Here is a 20,358-nt window from a genome sequence, read left to right on the forward strand (position 1 = left end):
TACCATAATGTTACTGTAACTCAGGTTGACTATGGAAACCTGTCTTCAGTTTAGATTAAAATGTTCAGCTTTGGCCACTAGTGATGCAGAAGGTTGTTGAGTAACTGTTCTTCAGCCGCAGTTTGAAAACAAACTACAGTAATTTACTTCAAGCACCAGCTAAGAGATGCTGGGTTGGATGTCCCCCCAGGGGAAACTGTGGTTATTCCTGTCAGCTTGCAGCAGCCAAGCAGCTCATAGCAGGAGAGAGCTCAGCTTCAAGGCCTGAGCATGAGAATCCCAGGGCTTGGAAGAATCTATCCTGTATCACTTTCTCCCAAATATCCTAGCTTTTAGAGGCTTCAGTCTGGAAACCTACTTTCCAAGAGAAGGTGGAATTAATATACAGGCAGGGAGGTTGGAAAGAAGCTTCATACACAGCCCCAGGCTAGGACTGAAACACTGCTAATTTGGCCTTTTAGTTTATCCATGTTCTTTTTCCTTTTGTAATTAGTTGTAACTTCACTGACCTTTTTGCAACAGGCTGAGGCAGCCCACTTGGCCATAGTATGCAGCTTCGTGGAGGGGTATCCAGCCATCCTTATTAGGTACAGAAAGGTTTTTTCCTGATTTCATCATGTTGCATACTGCTTTTTCATCTCCATCCCTGATTGCTGCCACTACAGGGTCAATTTCTCTTTAAAACAAGATTAAAACTTGGTTATTGCTTCCTTCATTACTGAGAAGCTTTCTGCAGCAACATCACTGTTATATTTTCCCAAAATAGTGAACCCCTGCAGCCTATATAGCACGTAATTGTACAGTGAGACACCATAGGGCCTGTAAAGATAAAATTTGTCTTCTCTAATCTTGTCACTGCCAGCAGATCAGAGGAATCACTGTCTGGAGCTACTGATCACTCTCCTCAGAATGTAAGGAAACTAGGTAGGTGTAATTAATGTCTGACACAAACACTTGTATTTTAGATGTTGGGAGTTGTGCAAGACTGACTCTGACATTGCTGTTAGCACTGCAGAGTGTCCATGACTCTGATAATTGCATCACCTCACTGTCCCTTGTGGCATGGTGCTTCCACATGAGATCTTTTAAATAAGCACAACTCTGAAGAGAATTACCCCTGTATATCCTTGAAGAAATTTTTAGATTTGATTTGCAGGTGGTTTTAACAGAAATTATCAATAAATCTTACTCTTGTATTTTTAAGATACTTCTTGTTTCCATGCATAATCCTGTTTTCAGAATTTAGCCAGTCCACTGAAGAAGGGAGAGCTCTGGTTAGAGTATGTCAACACTGGGGTGTTGGTCTTGGCTCTCCTTTCTTCATCCAGGCAGGAATGAAAAAATCTACCTACTCAAATCCCTCTGCCAAGTGTGTGTTCAGCACACTCTGGGCAGCAACCCATTTACCTGAGCTCTCTGTGTGTTTGCAGAGCAAACCTGACCTGGGCACACCAATCCTGCTGCAGAGCAACACTGACAGCTCCTGTGAGTCTCCCCACACAGTGGGAGTCCCAGCACTGCCTGGCAGCCACTTTCCCCAGGTCAGCAGCACCTGGTTCCTTCCACTCCTTCCACCCCTTCTGAGGCTGCTGGTAGCATGGCAGAGGTAGGGAGCTGGAGAGCTCATACCTGCAGCCAAGGCAGTGGGACCCTTGCCCGTGGTGGGCAGCAGCTCTGTGCATGCTGGTGGGCTGTGCCTTCCAGTGTTGGCATCTGCTTGTGCTCCAGCTGAGCTGTGCTGGGACAAGGCAGTCACAGCTTTGTTATTGCCATGCACTTAATGACTAAGATTCAGCATGGCCAACACTGTGAAGGAAGAAGCACTTTACCAGTTCAAATGGGGACTTGCAAAAAATGAATGTGGGCTGTAGTTTCAGAGCCAGAAAACAAGAAGTTGCAGAAAGCACTGGAGCATTTGTGGTTTGAACTAGCTCTACAGAGAAAATCTTGCAGTTCTGAAGACAGCGAGATGCGGGAGAGAGGTGTGTGTCTCAGACTATTGGTCTTGCCAGGGCAGGAATACAGCACGTGGTGGAGGTCATGCAGGCTAGTGGTGATGGGAACAACCAGAAACTCCAGTTATGACAAGAAGTCTAAAATACCACAACAGAGTGAGAACAGAGACATAAAAATATGGGCAGGTCAGCACAGGAGTCCTCACAAAGCAGCATACTGGTGCAACCTCTGCAATTTGTGGGAGTTACAGGAGCAGCACTGAACTTCACTGCCTTGTAGGGGCTGGACAGACCAACAGGCTGAAACTCACACAGGCCTCACTAATTTCAGTTTGCCCAAAGGCACACAATCTATGCCATAGACACTGATATTAACATCGAAAGAAGTCACCAAGCTGGTTTTCTGAGGATAAATTCAGGGCCAGGAGTGGACAGGTGATCTCAACCTTTGTGCCTGAGAATGGGAAAAGACACCATTTCCCAGGTGAAATAGTATTTGGTGCCACTTGCTCCTTCTCTATAGCTGGAAGCAGTGTTTTCAAGACAGTAGCGTCACAAAAATAGCAACACTGGAATGAGGAGAGATATGAGACACAAGGCCAGGCATTTTGCCTGAGAAGATAACAGCTAGAACATGCAGCTGCTGTCCTGGCCACAGCCCTCCTGGGAAGAATCGACTGACCTTCTGATAACTGCTGGCTGGATGTCCCAGGGACACTGCTGTATCTCCATACTGATTACAGTACCCTGGGGACTAAACCTAACATTCCAAATTGTGTACATATAATAGATTTTTATACAGGTGTTTGAAATTGAGCATTTTTTTGGAGTCTGCTGACAGCAACTATTGGCATTTTTGGCTGGGAGAGGAGGCGGAGGTGGGGGATCTTCATCTTTCAACACCTCTGGCACAAGGCTGCTGAAACCATCTGTTGTTCTGTACAAAGGCTCATGTTACACTTGTAGGGCTGTGACCTCAGGATTTGGGCACATGATATAATTACTGGTGCTTAATGAATTACTGCATGCCAGGTGGGCCATGGCAGGCGTCTGCGCATGGGCCGGCACACAGCAAATGCAAGGTAAATCACATTATCTGAGACCTCAGGGAAAGCAGGAGGTACCTTGGATCTGGGCTGGGGTTAAAAATGTGTGAAGAATCAGTTATTATTCTGCTTAAGCCCTCAGATGTTGAATGAAGCAAACTTCTGTTGGGTTCCTTGACCTTAAATGATTCCTGAGTAAGATGAGGGGGTTTGCTGGACCAGGCTGCTGATGCTTTAGCCAAGAAAATTCCAGATCAGAACAGGAGGTTTAATGAATCTCCATGTGAAATCCTTGTTTTCTGCCTGACTTATAGTTTGCTGTTATAAAAACCCACCACATTCTGCTGCCTGGATTTCATCAGATATAGAAAATACAAGTATTAAAACATGGAGGTAGCCTGAAGATGAAATCTTAACCTTATAGGCAACTCAAAAGAATTACAGCATTTCAAAGACCAGTAGGCAAGATAATAAATACCCCTTGCAGATGAGATGTCTGGTGAAGTCAATTCTGAATGCTGAAGAAGAGGTTCAGTGGAACATGGAATGGTTCAAGAAGCTCCTTCTTTTCCTGACAGCCTGGAGAGATGCAGGCAGGATGAAGGAACACCACTTCCCCAGGTGAAGCCAAATATTATCCCTGCCTAGCTCTGAGACTAAGACTATAAAAATGCCAGCCATACTATCATCTTCTCCTAGGATTTCCCAGCTATGCTCCCATGCTCTACATGGCAGCAGAGGAGGGATAATTTATCAGCCTTCTTATATATTGAACTCTATGCAGCTACCTGGTGGAGAAGAGCAGCCTGCCCTCAAGTTTTCTATTGCATCAAAGAGGCATGCAAGAAGTGCAGAGCACCTAGTGAGCGGATGTGATTACAGTGTGGCCAAGGGAAGCTGGCAGGTGACAGGGATAAGGCAGCTTTCATGTTGTAGCAGGAAGAGGTTTTCACAATGTCAGGGAGGGCAATGCCAGTGGTGGGCCTGGAACAGTCTGAATCAGCCAGGATGCAGGGGGAGGTGGGGGAGATTGTAGAGCTGGGTGAGAGGTGAAAGAAGAGAGGTAAAAGGGTAATCACTGTGCCTGTGCATCCAGGGAGGGACGTGTAAGATGGATCAAACAAAATTTGAACTAGGTAGATAGAAAAGGTGGGGAGTTTCTTTTCTGCAGAATACAGGGAAGTGCTGGCTGTAACACTTTCCTCTTGTCATCTGATAGCTAAGGGCAGGTGCATGTCTCTATTCTGCACTGCAGAGAGCTGTAATAAACCCATCATGGTTCACACATTTTCACTACACACAGGGACTGGGACAGAGCTTGGGCCACTGTCTGCTTTTCTCATCCATGACTGTGTTCAGCTAAGCTTATTTGCAGCCTCTGCCAACAGCAAAACAGGAGGATCAGTCAGTCAAGGCAGTTTCCTCCTTGGACAAGTAAGCCCTCCTTAGTGTGACTGGACAGCACAGGTATGGCTGGGAGCAGGCATGGCATCTTGGGAGCATTTATAAAATACTTACTTGAAGGATTGGACTTTCTCACGTGGTTTATGTGCTGTGATACATTTCCCCCCCACTTTTCCCTGTTCCTGAACACTGAACTTAATACCAATGCAGTTACTTTCAGCACCTGCCTGCCTCATCTATCCTGCTGATAAGTGAGCCAGCCTATATAAATTAACCACAGTGCAGTCATCCCTGCCCTGTCGTCCTTGTCACCTCAGAGCTTGTGACTGGACCCAGAGTCCCCAGGACATGAGCACTGGGGAGATGGAGAGAGATGAAGAGGGAGAAGAGAAAAAGGGTATTTGAGGTGGGTCACTTGCAAGAACACAGGCTTGGGGCAGTGGGGAGGTTGGAACAAGAACAGGAGTGCAGCGAGGGTGAGGTGCAGGTGTCAGTGAGACCTCCTCCAGATGAACACCGCATTTCCCCCCACCAGGCACCATCACCACCCAGAAGACATGTCTCAGGGAGAGAGTGGGTAGCAAGGCTTGTTTTGGGGAAAGCAGGAGAGGGAGAGGGAGACACTTACACGGACTGGGATGTGCTGAACAGGCTGCTGTCGTACCTTCGCCTGACCCCCCAGGCTGCCCCCGAGCTGGATGGCTGAGCATGGCCTGTCTGCTGGGCCGCCAATCTGGAGTGGCGATGACATGAATGAAATAAGGAGAAATACTCCGAATAGGAGAAACAGGTCATGCTGAGGCAGAAACAGAGACACACATCCACAGAGACGGAGCGAGCGAGCCTGCCGGTCAGGGCTTTGAATAAAAGCAGATGGCCAGGGCTTGCTCTGCACTGGATTCAGCTGCTCACTCGGCTCGAGTTTATTTTTGGCCCTCTGAGGAAGCGTCAGGGGATTCAAATGACCATATAAGACAACAGTGTGGTTAACCCTACCACCACCACACAGGAAACAGGCACAGAGCGAGGTGAGGTGACGTTCATCACCTCCAAAGTGCCATGCAAACAGGTCAGAAGAGGGGGCAGAGGAGGACCCAGAGCTACTGGATGTCAGCTTCCTTTCCATCTCTGCTTTCCCAGCTCAGCAATGCGACAGATTTGGTGCTACAACCTCCAAAGATTTTCTCTCTGGTGAGAGGTCTAACACTGCTGGGCTGAGGTGAGGCAGATTAATGCACAGAACTGCTAATGCTGCTTTTTGCCAAAATAGCAGGTGTTGAAGGACCTTCAACAAGGACAGGACCAAATGGCCAGGGAAGCCCTTATTGTCCTCTGCATTGGGTCACTACAGGAGAGCTGACTGCGTAGGTGCACGGTAACCACACCAAGAAACCAGTCTTTGGTGGGAGCAGGACTGCTGCCTGCACAGCATCCTGATTCCACAGCTATGCACATGCTTGCTGCTCATCAAATTCTCCCCAGTTTCCCAGCCTTGGAAGCCAAACAACCACAGGTGGTAATGAGCAAGGCATCAAAGGGCGGTGGAGTTATGAAAAAGGAGGAGGAACAGAACTTCAGTAATGGTCAGTTTATTAAAAAAGGGAAAACTAAAGTAACTTGAAAGAGTAAAAGGATATTTTTCCTTGCTTTGGAGGTGACTTTGGAATCTATTCCCATCCCCCTTGAGACATCTGCCTTTTTTAAAGTGAAAGGGGAACAATATCTGGGTTTGAAACTGTCAGCAGGCCTCTGTGACCACAGCTCAGAATTTCAGGGGAGGGGGATGTTGCCACGATTTGGTGTCTGGAGTTGCTCTTGGTTAAGAGTGGTGTGCTTGAAGTCAGACTGATCTGAAATAAACACATCCTTTAAAAACTGAAGTGTTTAACAGGTAGTCAGGTACCACTGTTTTATACACCTGTTTTTTCTGCCTCACTTATGTTTTCCCATAACAAATGCTTTGCTCCCACTCTGGCAAAACCTAAGCTTGGCATACAGTGGGCAAAAGGAGCAGCTGGCCTTGGGAGGGTTTCTTTTGCTCAAGAAAGCTTGGCTGTGCCCCTTTTTTCATTATATTTGTTGCTTAAAACAGACAACAGCAGGGAAATCCTCCTCTCGCTATGAGCACGTAAATTGTTGACCTCACTGGATTTATAGCAGACTCCAGCTTTGACACTAATGACAGACTCGCCGAGGAGCTGCCTGGCAGAGCTAATTAGAGAGCAGGGGCACTGACAAGGGAGCCTGTTTTCCCCTCCTGGGCAGGGCTCTCTGGGGGGAACAGCCCAGGCTGGCACTCACTTACCTTTGCCAGGGGTAGATGCGGTAGGGAGGGTTGTGGGGGCTGGCACGGCTCGGAGCGCCCACCTCACCAGCACGGGCCACCAGCGACTTCTGGGGGCTCTGGGCCGCTGGCTGACCCGCCGGGTCCTCTTCCAAGCTCTGCTGGATGGCCATCTTTATAAGCTCATCTTCACTCAGGCTACTGTACAGGCTGTACTCCTCACAGCCTATCGTTTGTCTTTGAGTATTTGCTGCCGTCGTAGCCATTTTTATAATTCTTTGCTTTCCTGTAAAAGGAAATTGTGATCATCAAAATCTGGAAAATGGAAAAAACCTCAACTATCTTGTACTGCTGTTCGGGTCTGCCTCTTAATCAGGCTGACCAGAAAACCCTTCAGAAATCCTTCACCATGGAGAGAACATTATCAGCTAAAATATGCATGTAAACTGAATGAACGAACTCCTTTCAATTACACAGAAATAACTGGTTTAGCAGGTGTTTAAAAAAGGGGGAGTTGTTGCAAGCAAGGCAAGTTTTTATCTGCTTATTCTGGTTACCACTCCTCAAGAGAAAAACAGTTAAAGGAAATCCCCTTAAGATTAAAGAGACAAATTTTTGAATTTTATTTAGGAGAAGACCAATGGATGTCTCTTTTTGTTGGTTTTATTTCTTGCTGTATTTGCAGGAAATTAAGGGAAGAGGTTTGTCTCTTTTCTGGTTTTCTGCAAGGACAGGTTCCTTTGCACCATAAAGTGCAAAGAGGCTTTGTAATTTTTTCCACCTTATCTGGAGATCTCTCAAGCAACATGCAAAGCTATGCTCTGAAGTGACTGTTTCACTCAGCGAGGAAAGCAACACCACACTGTTCTGTTTCACTTCTGATTTTTTGCTTTTTCACAGAACAAAGTTCAAGGTCACGAGTGAGACAGAAATGAGAGAAGGGGGAAACATTTGGCACACTCAGCAATCACTGAATGACTGAACCACCACTGCAGGGCTCTAAAAGGCAAAGACAATTCAAAATACTGCAGAATTTCCAGCATTGATAGGGAAAGTACTGATACCATGAATGGTATAATGCTCTAACAGGATGTCATTCGGATGCCAGAGAGCACTCTGGCCATCAGTGTTCAAGAACCAAGGGTTTATTTTATGGCAAGAGGTGGAAAATATCTTCCTCTTTTAGGAAGATATTAGCCAATGCAGAATAGGTCTGACTTTATAAGCACTGAGCAAGAACTGTGTAAAATAATGGGGAGCACTGGGGTGAGGAGCAATGGGAACAAGCTGCTCAGGAGGACATGGATGTGACAGGAGAAGAACATGGGGACATGTCCAGGTGCAGAGAAGTGAGGGGCTGCTGGACTTACCGAGAAAGCTGCCTGCCCCCACCCTGTGGCTGCCAGTCGCTGTCCCATCAGTGCCACAGCAGGGCTGGTCTCCAGCTCCAGGCAGCCCTGCTCTGCCCAAGATCAGGTCCTACTGATCTGGGCCAGCCAGCAGAGCCATCAGCCTGGGGACAGCAGTGCCACCCAGCTTCCCACTGCTCAGGAGCTGCCTCAGCAGGAGCCTCTGGGGAGCTGTCAGCTCCCTTTCCCTGTACAGCTGCTCTCTCCACCAAGCACCCAGCTCAGCCTGGTTTCCTGGACACTCACACTGACACCAATGGCAGAGGAGTCCAGCAGGCCACAAGCCTGACACCAGGAAAGTGCCCTGCTGCAGCAGCCCTTGCTGCTATGTGCACAGCCAAAAGACAGTCCTGACCCAGAGGAAATGACAGCTCCCCAAATACAGTTTGAAGAAAGACTTGAATCAATCAATGCAAGAGCTTGAATCAATCAAGTAACTTAAAATCTTGGATTTAGGCTTTTCTCTTCAGACATGGTGATATCTCCCACATCAACAGTCATCTTAGGCTCTAAGCCCCCTCCAGAAGAAGTGGGAGGTCTTCAGGGTAAAGGGAAGCTGAGCAGATTTCAGATTGACATCATAACTTTTACCAATAAAAGATACATTTTACAGGCACGAAAAATGCCAGAATAAAACCTTCAATTACTGTAAATAATGTGACCCAATTTTGGTGGTTTTTCTTATCTTTTTTTTTTTCTTCCTTTATTTTCAGCCAGATATCTCATGGCTGCTGTTGTTTCCCTTCTCCAGTCAGTGCCTCAGCTCAGCTATGACCCTTGTTGTCCTGAAGATCCAAGCCCAGGCGTCACACCGCTGATAGCCTCCCTGTGCCCCCGCTGCTCCGGTACCTGCCTTTGGCTGCTCTCCAGCCAGCAGCTGGCTAGGAACCATGACACAGCTTTGTTTGTCCAGCAGCTTCTGCTGCTCTTTGGCTTGCTCAGCCCCTGGCACACTGGGCAGTACTTACATAGTCGCTCAGCCTAGGAACTCACGTAGTGACTGGTGAGCTGCAGATGTGTGGAACCCACCGGCTGGAGTTGGAGGGAACATCCAGCAGTCGTCTGCAGCATCCAGCACTGCAATGCCTGAATGTAGGGACCTGGCCCCAGTGGTGACTCAGAAATCTAAATCAAGCTGTTAGCAGGAAGGGCAGGATCTGATTGTAAGCTCCTAATGAAGGTGATGCACAATGAATCCTTGAAGAAGGCAAGAATGGAGATGAAACTGCTCCTCTCTGAGGGCAACCTGCACCAGTGCAGGCTGGGACACAGATTCCTCCTCTGTATCCTCCCCAGTCCCTTTGCCAGCATCCTCATGGCAGTGAATCCACCACTGTTGTGCTTCTGAGCTGAGTGTTGCAGTGCCTTCTTTGGGAGCCTGGGCTTTAAGGATTGTATGGGAAACTTCTGCCAACATGACTCCACACCCTGGCACAGAGGAGCTGACTGATAAAGCTGCTTCACCACATCCCAAATGGATCCAGGTATAAAGGCCACTTCTGGACCTTCTTCCCCTCCCTCCTTTTCTTTTTTTTTTTCACACATTCTTAAGGCAAAAGGAGCTAAAGAGAAGATTTTAAATTTGTGGGGATCACTCCTATTTCATCCTCTTATCGTTTGTAGGGGTTAACTGCAGAAAAAAGGGAGAACCTCTCCTGCATGTTGGTGAGCCTCACTAATCTAAATATTTTGATAGGAGTTCCACAGAGTTCAGAATTAACAGTGTTGGCTGCAGCTCCCATCACTGATCCATCCTGCAAGGAGAAACTTGATAGGGTTCAAAACAGAGAAAACTTTTCAGTTCTACTCATTGCAGTGCACAAACACGATGAAGGTGTGGGGTCACATCCTGGGCTGCAGGAGCTTTTGGGTCCTTATTGAGAGCCAGGGACAGTCTTGGCTGCCTTGAACCCTGCAGAGAGTGTTCTAGTTGGCCTTGAAGCTGTCCCTGCACCCCCCTGCTGTCTCCACTTGCTCAGACAAGTGTGTGTGTGCAGTTTGCCTGTGTGCTGTGACTGAGTCTGGCAGGAGGCAGGGCACATGCCTTCTTCCCTACAGCTCCCTGCAGAGTGGTGTGCAGCAGAGCCACCGCCCTCCCCTTCCACCTGCCGATGCTTTTGTTTGAAGCTGCAGGACCACAGGCCAGGGGCACTGCTCTGAGTTGTGTCTGTAAGAAGCTGCAGTGAGACAGCTGAGCTGCGATGACAGGCTGAGCACATGCCTTTGACTGGAGGCTAATGCACCACAGCCTGATTCAGTTTACCCTTCTTTCCCTGAGGCCAAACTCCGTGGCATCACCTGGCAGTGCCCTGGCTCAGCTGACAGCAAGGCTAAGCTTACCCCATCTGAGGCCATCAGTGAACTGCCAACCACAGGCTTATAAAAGCTCACTAAGCTAATGCACTACAAGCTAAATATTTTCCACCTTCTGTAATGAAGGTGTGAAAAAAAAAAAAAAATGTTGCTAGAAATATTTGAACAAGTCTGGATTAGTAAGATCTGGCCAAAGTGGTCTTTCTAAATGTAGCTTGAATCTATTTCCTTGCTCTAAGCTGGCTTACTGTAGGTTTAAAGTATTGGAATTAGATTTCAAAGTTAAATGCTGCAGGTTTTGGGGGAATGTTTTAACATTTGACTGTACTGTGCATTCTTCTGGCAGCCCAAGAGCCCATCCTCACATGCAGGCAGCACACAGCCTCTACTGGGACAGCAGAACCTGATTTTTAAAGCTGTGGGTATAGGGCCCATATTATTTCTTAGAGAATGCTTTGCTTTGGGGTCTGAATGCTCCACTAGTGATCTCTCTTGGCAGAGACATGTCTTGGAAGTCTGCTGCCTGTGCTGCCATTTAGTAGGTCAATCTGACAAGATCTTCTGGAATCTAAATTTACCACCATTTCCACATAGAGTCTTGTCCTGATTTTAATTTTACCATCCTGATTTCAGTGAGAGTTTGTTAATTCAGATGTGTAATCAGGCCTGTGTCATACAGAGGCAACTTAGATGCATCCAGTGACCAGAAGGTAAGGCTGGAAATAAAATATTTGTGCAAGTATGCTTGTGACCTTCTAACCTGTGTTGATGAACAGCTGTACCTGCTAGATCTCTGAAACCAAAGGTACTACTCACAAGGGGGACTACTAGTAATCACCTACATGATGGCAAAAGCCAGAGACAAACACAATTAGGTTGCTATTATATTCAGACTACGAGCTCTGTCAACATACTGTGCTTAGGAGAATGGGCCTCTGATCCCTGATGCAACATAAATAAACAAGGATTATGGCTGGCTTTGAACTTGCAGAACCATGCAATTCAATACCATTAGCATCTGAAACAACTGGTCCCTGTTGATAGCACTTTTTTAAAGGAAAGCTTAGCGAGGCTGCCTGTCCCCCCTCAATAGATCCTAGGCAGCAGAATTAGCAGAATTACTTATTTCTGTCAGAGAAAGATGGCAGATGAGTGACAAGGTCATTAAGGGAACAGAGCCAGACTCTGCCTGCCTTTGCACCGAGTTTATTCCAGTCAGCTTGTAACTGAATACAGAACCTTGTTATTTATGGCTCAGAGTGCAATAAACCACATTTGTGACAACATAACCAAGTCTTTGTAGGCTACAAAAGAGAGTAGACGAGCAGCTTCATCATTTTGCCTTTTTTAAGGAATGGTTGAGCTCCTGCTTCTGCAGATCTGTGTTTGCATTTTCACATGTTTGTCTTTACTTCTGAAAGCAGCAGGAGCACACATGAGGGAAGGCAAACACGGCTGGATGTCTTCACAACAAACTGAGCCTCTACATCAGTTCTTACTGTTGCACCTTTCAGGACAGATCCTCCATGGGCAATGGAAACCAGACCAACTTGCAGCGCTTAAAGCACTCACGTTTTTGCTACATTTTAGGTCAGTTTCCTGATAAACTTTGCAGTTTTACAAGGGTATTATATTGGATAACTACTACAAGGAAGCAGGTAATTTTTTAAAAAACAGAAATATTTCAGTGCCTGTTATATCTGCCAGAGCTGAGACATCAGAAGGATGACACCTCATGCTGTCCTGCTGCAGCAACGGGCAAGGATTCTTTGTAGTGACAGCTTATGCAAGCCACTCAAACCACCAGCCCAGTGCTGAAGGAGCAAAGCCAGGCTTCCCAAAGGAATCCTCTGAGCAAACAAATCCCCTTGTTCAGCCTCAGCTGTCAAAACAGGTCACCTATCAGCATGGCATATGCCCTGATGCCACCAAATCATGATTCCGTGCAAATTCTTTGTGGGAAATCATACACCTGCAAGCTTTTATTTCTTCTCAGAACATATTATTCCACACAGAAATCAGTGCAATATTAGCTTCATGTCAAACCAACTAGAAATTAAAAAAATTATTTATTGATGTAATTTTTCTCATTCACACTGTGCCTTGCATACTACATTCTACCTGAGTATGTTGTAGCTACAGCATTGATTTCTGAGTAAGATATTCTAGAGACAAAGATACAGGCACCACCTACGAGTAAAAGAAAAATAAGGAAATGACAGAGCTACTGTTCTGTTTAACACCAGACAGTGTTTTATGGCATATTTGAAAAAAAAAAAAAACAAAGCCCAAAACAAACAAAAGCAAATCACAAAGCTCCCAAGACTGTTAGGGTGTTAGGTTACAAACTGCTGTAGGAATAAATATTTGCATAGACATAATTAATTGAGAGATTGAAAGTACTAAATAAGTTCAAAACATGCATGTTTGCATTACCTTTTTGTTCTGAAATAAAAGGGTAATAATGGCGTTGAAACGGGTTATCTCCTTGGTTAAGTCTTAATTCAGAAAATCCTCTCTGGTATTTGTCTCTCTGCTTTGCCTGGATGTTTCGATCAACTGCAGGACAGCTTTGAAACACGCTCACTTTGAAGCCTGGAGTTTATTTCTGGATCACCCCATGATCAGCGAATACAAGCCAAAATATAAGTTGTTCCCAATCTCAGATTTCCTGTTTGAAGATGCACCGCAGAAACTTGTACCAATCCTAAAGTTCTTCTTTGTTGCATTATCTGAAGAACTTCACTTCATCAACATCCTGCAGCTAAATGACACAAAGCTGACCTTTCTATTACATCATTATTTATCGTCCCTGACAAGTAGACCATATATGGATATGTTTCTGGAACTTAAAGAAGAAAAAAAAAAATTGCCATAAAATTTTGCAGTAAAATATGCTGTCCTGGAGAGTTTTATTTGCTTGGGGAGAAGTGACCTCCATTTACTTTTGTTTTAGCTGATGCTTATTAAACAAAGCAACCAAACATTACATGGGTATTTACTGATGTCTTGGAGTTGTTCATACATTTTTCAGGCTGCAAGTTGGAGACTTCAGGATTCCAAAAAGTGACAACAGCACTTTGTGAACCTGTTCCAAGTAGTATTTGTAAGAGCTTACTAGTGGAAAAGGACTGCTCTCATACCACCTAAATGTGAACAACAGACTCTCCCTCAGACTCCTCAAGGCCATAAATGTGAAGTGGTACCCATTTTCCCTATATCTGGGCGAGGGCAAGCTGGCCAAGGAGGAGATAGCACTGATCCAGGGATAAGTTAGAACAGTCAGGCACACATAGGAGAACTGACACTTGGATCGTCTGGATCGTAGGGATAATAATGCTCCTTTTGGGAAGATTTCCATGTGTTTGTCCAGCTAATACAATGAATGGAGGAAAACTATAATAGAATATTAAACTTATGCCTGTGCTTTTTCCTTCAGCTCCTGTTGCACTCATTCCCATGGCAAAACATTACGTTGCATATACCAAGAATAAAGCCTAGATGGAAGTGGATCTGGAATCCTTTCTGAGTACCTTGTAGAGGCTCAGGTTCGCTTGTAGGCACTCTGTCAATGCATGAACACCCATCATCTCTTAGCAAGAGCATTCTTGGAGGAAAGAAACATAGCAAGACCATATCACCCACTAATATATGATTCCTTTCAACTCATCTGCTTTGTTTTCAGTCTTTAGACCAGCATCATTCTCTCCATGCTTGCTCCTGAATCCATCTTGCTCCAGCATGACATCATGGTGAATACCTGGCACACCTTCCTTCCCTGCTGTCTGCAAAATTATCTGCCAGTCATAACCAGTGCTGGGACTGTTTTGTTCAAAGTTAAAGTCATCCAGCAGTTACTGTGACAGACAAAGGAGCTCTGGATGTCATCACCAAGTGTGAGAAACTCTTATGCCCTTGACAAGATGTCAGCCAACCCTCTGTGACTTTTAAACAGCACCCAGTGTTTTTTTCCCTTGATACTATTTCAAGATTGTAATTAGCCTTGGCTTAGAACCAAGGGTATCTCCCACATTTAACCCTTCTGCTTCCTTTTTGGCAATCTCTCACCCTTAATCACTGAACTCAAGAAAAATTGCTGATACTGTGATGCAGGTTCATGCTTCGCAAAGGCAAAGGTATCTGAGTTTTCCAGGATGGCCTGTGTGATTATGAAAAGACACTGGGGCTCAAGGTCCCATGGGCTATGAAGATTGCAGGTGGCTCCCCATGCCATTCACAGCAAGCACACTGCAGTTCCCTTCCCTCCCACGTTTCTGGGCTTCCTTGCAAAAATCTGTGCACCCTTGAAGTATTTGAAGCTGCTGTGAATGTTGATGCACTATTTTCCAATAAAAGCACGGGACTCTGCTTCAGAAGATCTATTTTCAGATACCATTAACTCTCTCTTTTGTCTTGAGTAAATCATTTAACTCCTCTGTGTATCATTTTCTACATTAGTGGAAGTGGAAATAATCAAATGCATTAACTTCAGAGAACAGTCCAAAATTCCTTGCAGATGGGAAGCCAACAGGATTACTTATATGGATAGAGACTGCTGAATAAGACCTTATTTAATTAGTATCTGTGAAATCCTCAGAGGACAGCCTCATATAAATTTGAATTTTAATTACAGAAATAATACTATACAGAAATGAAATCATACATTAGGGGGTTGATTTTTTTTTCCCACTGCAACGATATTGTGACTTTATTACAACACAACCAAAGCATAATAATAACAATCATGATTTATTAGCATTGCATCAGATTGGCTAATATTTCCCCTGGGGCATGCAAAGTTACAGATCTGCATTTTCAGCTTGACCCTGAGACATTTCAATAGATTACAAATGTCACCTGCAAAAATGATTATGTAAATTTACGCTGTTTTCTGGAACAGATTTCAAACTCAGACACTGCATATTAGATCTGTTCACTTCCTTTAAATAGAAATGATGGAAATGGCCAACTCATGCTGATGGGGGAGAGTCAGCTAGGGTCTCAAAAACAAGACACAGTAGAAGAGATTTGAATCTGGGAGGAGAAAAGAAGTATGACCATGTGGAAACAAATGGCAAAATAATCAAAAAGATGGTTTTCTCCTTCATATTTCTTCAAAATAGCCAGAAGAAGCCAGGTTAGGACAGCACATTTAAAATTTCTTTCCTTTGTCTCTACTTCCATTAGTTGAATTAATTAGCCTGTCATCACTATTAAGCCCTTCAGCTCTACCAAGTTACACAGCTGAATCTGGCAGCTGAGGCTAGAGGGAAAAATAAAGTTTGTGCCTCCCAGGAGACCAGTGAGCTTGTTACTTCCTCATTCTGTGTGCAGAGCTGCTACAGATGTGCCTTCCTGTGATGAAGTGCAGGTGAGAATGGACATCAGCACAAACTGTCTTCCACAGCCTGTATCTACCAGTCACGACTAATTCTACTGCATCCAAACACTTGGCAAATGTGTGGCTGTTCTGAAAGGAAGAAAGTACTGACTAGTTCTGACAGTAACAGTTCTTGGACAGAAAATCTTCATAACACTTTACCTCAGGACAGCATATCTTTTTGTGCACCAATTACCTGTAACTGTTGTCTTGTTACTTAGATTTGGTCTGAATTTTTTACTGTAGAAAGACAGCAAGGTATTTTGAGTGGCACCTTTCCATAGAGAGCATAGATCTAGAGTACACATCCTTTACCATATATCCAGTGAGCAGAGCTTTGCATTCAGTGTTGCCATGCTGTGCTTCCATCAGACAGTCCCAAAGATTAAATGCGAACACCAGAACCACAAGTACCTCTCCTGTGCCTCCTGCTACACAACCCACATTCAAATAACGAGAATATAGGAACTTCCACAAGAAAAGATGGTTTCAATTTCCTTTGCAAGAACTAATGATTTCTTTGGCCACAATACCCTGAGAGAGGCAAGGAGCCAGAGGAACTTGTATAGGAAAAGGTGCAGGATGTCACGCATGCCCAGGGGTAATGAATATGATATACATTATTCCATACTAACTTTGCTGCCTAAATACTGCTTTGCTGGAAAGATGTAGCTGTTTTGAGATCATTCTACCAAGATTATAATTCCCCTTTCAGGAGGAATTTAACCAACTTCAATGGTTGCTGACACACACCCTGAATCAGGGTGGACTTCGGCTCAGTGGATGACTCACACCTCTGTACAGTGGCTCCTCACAGAAAATTTTTCCCTTTGAAACCTAATCAAAATTAAGTCCTCACTCCTCTGGAAATGTGACGTGACCACAAAGGGGAACACCCAGTGTCCAGGTCCTAAGACCACTTTCAGGTGTCTGATGACTCAGCCCTGCCAGAGAGTTTTGTAAGAGTGTACAACTATCACAGTCAATGCCACTCTGCAAATGTCACCATAAGGTCACATCCACTGACTCAACCTGAAAGAAGAATCAGTCAGAGGGAACATGAAAATCTAATAGGAAGTGAACACAACCCAAAGACTGTATAAACAAATACATGTTCCTTGGAGGAAGAGGGAAATCACAAACATTATCATTTAGTTCTCTTTGCTGTGCAAATATCATTTATCTTATGTTATAATGTATGTTAGTAAGAATTCTAATGAAAGACCTGCCTTTACTTTGACCTTTACAAAATCCACAAAATTCAGAGATATTGCTGAAGTCCCAGGGCTCTGAGGCTCCTGCAGGGGAGCAGGAGGATGGAAATGGCAACCTGAGACACAAACTTCTGTGAATAGCAAAGGTCTTGGGAAAAACAGTGTCTCCTAATTGATGGGAAAATGAAAACAATTTTTATGGAAAACAACTTTTTCATAGGTTTTTAAAAGGAATCCTTGGATATATGCCATGGCTGTTTACCTCTCCATTCAGTCTCTTAGGATAGTTTATTAACAAAGTCTCTTTTGAAGCTTCTCTGTGGTACCCTCTAATTCCTTTCAGACTGATTTGTTTCTAGCTACTGTGCCTCCTGTATGCAATAAGACCTATCGCATTGCTCCCCTTCCTGCAAAAACAAGAGAGGCTTTCTGCATATGGATCTGTCCTTGCTTTACTCTTGCCACAGATAAACAGACCTCAAAAACAAACAAAAAAAATGTTCCTGCCTAAATTCAGCAGCTTGCAGTAATGTCCATAACTTTTACCACAATGACGTCCAAGGAGTTACAGCTCCCTATAGGCTTGCAGTGAAGGCAGGTACTAGCAGAGCAAGGCAGAGCAGGACCCTCCTGTGCACAGCCCCACAGGAGAGGTGCCTGGGCTCTAGAAAGGTGAGATCCAGCCTGGCTTGGGATGGATGCTGGAGGTTGCTTCTGACCAAGTCAGCGGGAAGTGACTGCTGCCATGGCACTCAGAGACTGAAACCAAGGGGGCAAGCTGTCTTTCACATTGCTCCTGCTATGCTGGTCCACTCCCCTGATGAGGTGGCAAGGCCTGGTACATGGATGGTTGTGTGCAGACAAGAGCAGCAGAGGCTCCAGAACAGGCTGTGCTAAAGCACACTGCACCATCCCCTCTATTTACCCAGTCCTGGTTTTGTGTGCTGAAAATTTTGTATGTAATAAATACAATCCCTGAAGTCCTGGTCAAATGAGCTGTCCTTTATATTGCTATGGAGAAAGCTTCTTTGTCCTGCACTGACTGAGCATGCAACCAGAGAGGAGCAGGGGTTTATGCTTCCTTTAAGTTCAAATCACAAAGCAACAGATTTGATTTATAAGGCTGACATTTAATTATTTGCCCTACATCTCAGGTTAAATTTAGAGCTAAATTTAGAATAAGTGTCTGGACAGAATGTCAGGACACCAGTGTATATCTGTTGCACAACATGCCATATGAACATGTAATGTTCAACTTGGTTAAAAATAACTGGTACACTTACCTAACTCAGCAGACTTCTGTACTCTGTCTACTGAGCTGGTAAGCAGACAGTGCAATAGTAAGAGTCAAGTAAATTCTGGAAAAAGCTATTACTAAAAGTAAGAAGTCAGAAAAAATATTTTCCTGTTTCTGTTCTTGCTTAGCTTTTTTTTTTTTAATCAAGTACTAAGTGCTGTTTCATTGTAATATGACAGTCCAGATAATCTTAAAAATTCAAGTGAATAAGTAAATTAGAGTGAAATAATGAAGAGTTTTTTTGCCACTGAAGTGAGAGATCACTCATTCCTTCAGAGCAGAGTTAAATGTTAAAACTCCCACCTTAAGCCTAAAAGAGGAATGATTTTTTCACAGTAAAAAAATAGCTTGCTACATACAAACAGGGCTACACAACTCCTATCAATGTGGCTGAGTCAGGTAGACCCAGATCTCCAAACTAAGCATTATCTTCTTGAGCTGTGTTTGGAGATCATAGCTCCAGGAAAAACCACACGTGTTTTACAAGCGTCAAGAGATGGAAAATCTGTTTAACACCTTTATAGATAAGATGAGAACAGCACAAAAGCACAGATGAGATCTGGAGTAAAGAGCTGAGCTTCAGCCAAGCTGCTTTGATGTCACTGAGAGCTGTAACAATAAGCAGAATGTAATTTCTGTACTTGAGCTGGCCACGCTTCTGTTCTTTGGCATTTATCTAGACCCACCCTGCTGATAAGGACAGGTTAGGGTGTTTTCACCAGGCATTGTTTGGTGGGGCTGCAGGTGCTTCAGCCATGTGTGGGTGATGGCCATGATGCTGTCCTCTGGTTACAGGAACTGGCAGCCTCCGTGGCTCCTTGCTGAGGAAAACATCATTACCCGTGGGCCCCAGCTCCACCCTGGAGCTACAGCCTGGCAGAGGGCAGGGCACCAGGGTAAGACAGAATCCTGAATGCTGCTGACCATCAAATGGAGAGGCCAACAGCTGTGCAAGTCAGCTGGGTATCAGGGTGCACTGAGGAGAGCACGTGGGCAGCATGCAGGGCTGCTGAGCAAGCACTGGGGGAGTGCCTGTGGTAGCTGAGAAGGGAGAGAGTTTTGTTCCATGGCACTACAAGTGGGATACAGACAGTTCCCTGGGTCATGAGGCTAAAGCTGGTCCAGCCCAAATGAAGGGGGCCAGTACTTGAGAGTTGCCCAGGAGCTGATGAGAGCTTGTGCAGGCTCAGTCAGGAAACAGGATGATCTATCACATCCTGGGCTGTGGTGGGTACTGTCTGGTCTCCTCAGGTGGGACAATCCTTTGGGACCAGAGCAAGGAACAACACCATGTCAGTGTAGGGAAATGTATCCATCTACTTTGTACTTGCTTCTCTGGATACCAAAGCACAGGCATGCCAACACCGTACCTTTCAAAAGTGCTTAAATCAAGTTCATCATATTTTCCTTTAATGAGTGATTCCCTTTTGACCTGAGATTGTGAGACTAGATAAGGTGTCTTAAGCTATTCACATTGTATATATGAGTGAAATGGGTGCGTGCAGGATGCCAAAGATATTTTCTCTGAAATGCTGCAAAGTCTGAGTCATTTCTTGGTTGACACGTTCTATTTTTCAATAAAATGGTTTTGCTTTCTCTGCTGCAATTGTACATCGTGTCTGTCACATCAGTTGTGGTCACTACTATGTGTCATGGATTAACCTCTGATATAATCTTATTTTCTGTGGTTTGGCACCTGAAAATCAATCAGGCCAGTGGTCAGCTTAAGTGGACCCTGTAGACTGACCCTAACAGTGGTAGTTTGGGAGCATTTGCAAGAAACTTTGGTCAGGATAAACAGTTCCCCTCAGAGACATCCTGCCAGTTCATGATGATTGGCTTAAATCTTAAAAACTTGTCACTTTGCAACCTTTCCAATATTTTTTTGATTGTTTAGTCGTCAATAGTCTTGTGTTCAGATAACACTGAACCCAAATATGAATCTTGCTAAATTATTTATCTCCTTGACATTTTGAAGCAATGAGTCCCAGGGCCTCAAGCAGCACATTCCTGTGCGATTGTAGTCAAGCTTTGACAAGCTCTTGCTGTGTACCAG

At 44.8% G+C, this 20,358-nt stretch overlaps 1 protein-coding gene across 3 annotated transcripts in view; it reads right to left on the bottom strand.

Moving 5' to 3' along the window:
* ASB2 (ankyrin repeat and SOCS box containing 2) overlaps nt 1-20,358 on the bottom strand; it is a 48,547-nt gene that overhangs the window by 18,957 nt on the left and 9,232 nt on the right. Inside the window, exons 1-4 of one of the 3 annotated variants that reach the window (XM_005520169.3) lie at nt 12,848-13,115; nt 6,711-6,975; nt 5,034-5,138; nt 510-676 (exon numbers count right to left, since the gene is read on the bottom strand). In XM_005520169.3, coding sequence (XP_005520226.2) covers nt 510-676; nt 5,034-5,138; nt 6,711-6,955 — 517 coding nt within the window. In that variant the 5' untranslated portion in view covers nt 6,956-6,975; nt 12,848-13,115. Of the gene's footprint in view, nt 1-509; nt 677-5,033; nt 5,139-6,710; nt 6,976-12,847; nt 13,116-20,358 lie in introns of those variants that run through there. The other 2 variants (XM_014249914.2, XM_014249915.2) reach the window with 2 other exon arrangements.

This window comes from Pseudopodoces humilis, chromosome 7, assembly GCF_049639895.1.
Source record: "Pseudopodoces humilis isolate 2021_Gansu_Grassland_sample_001 chromosome 7, ASM4963989v1, whole genome shotgun sequence".
Lineage (NCBI taxonomy): Eukaryota > Metazoa > Chordata > Aves > Passeriformes > Paridae > Pseudopodoces > Pseudopodoces humilis.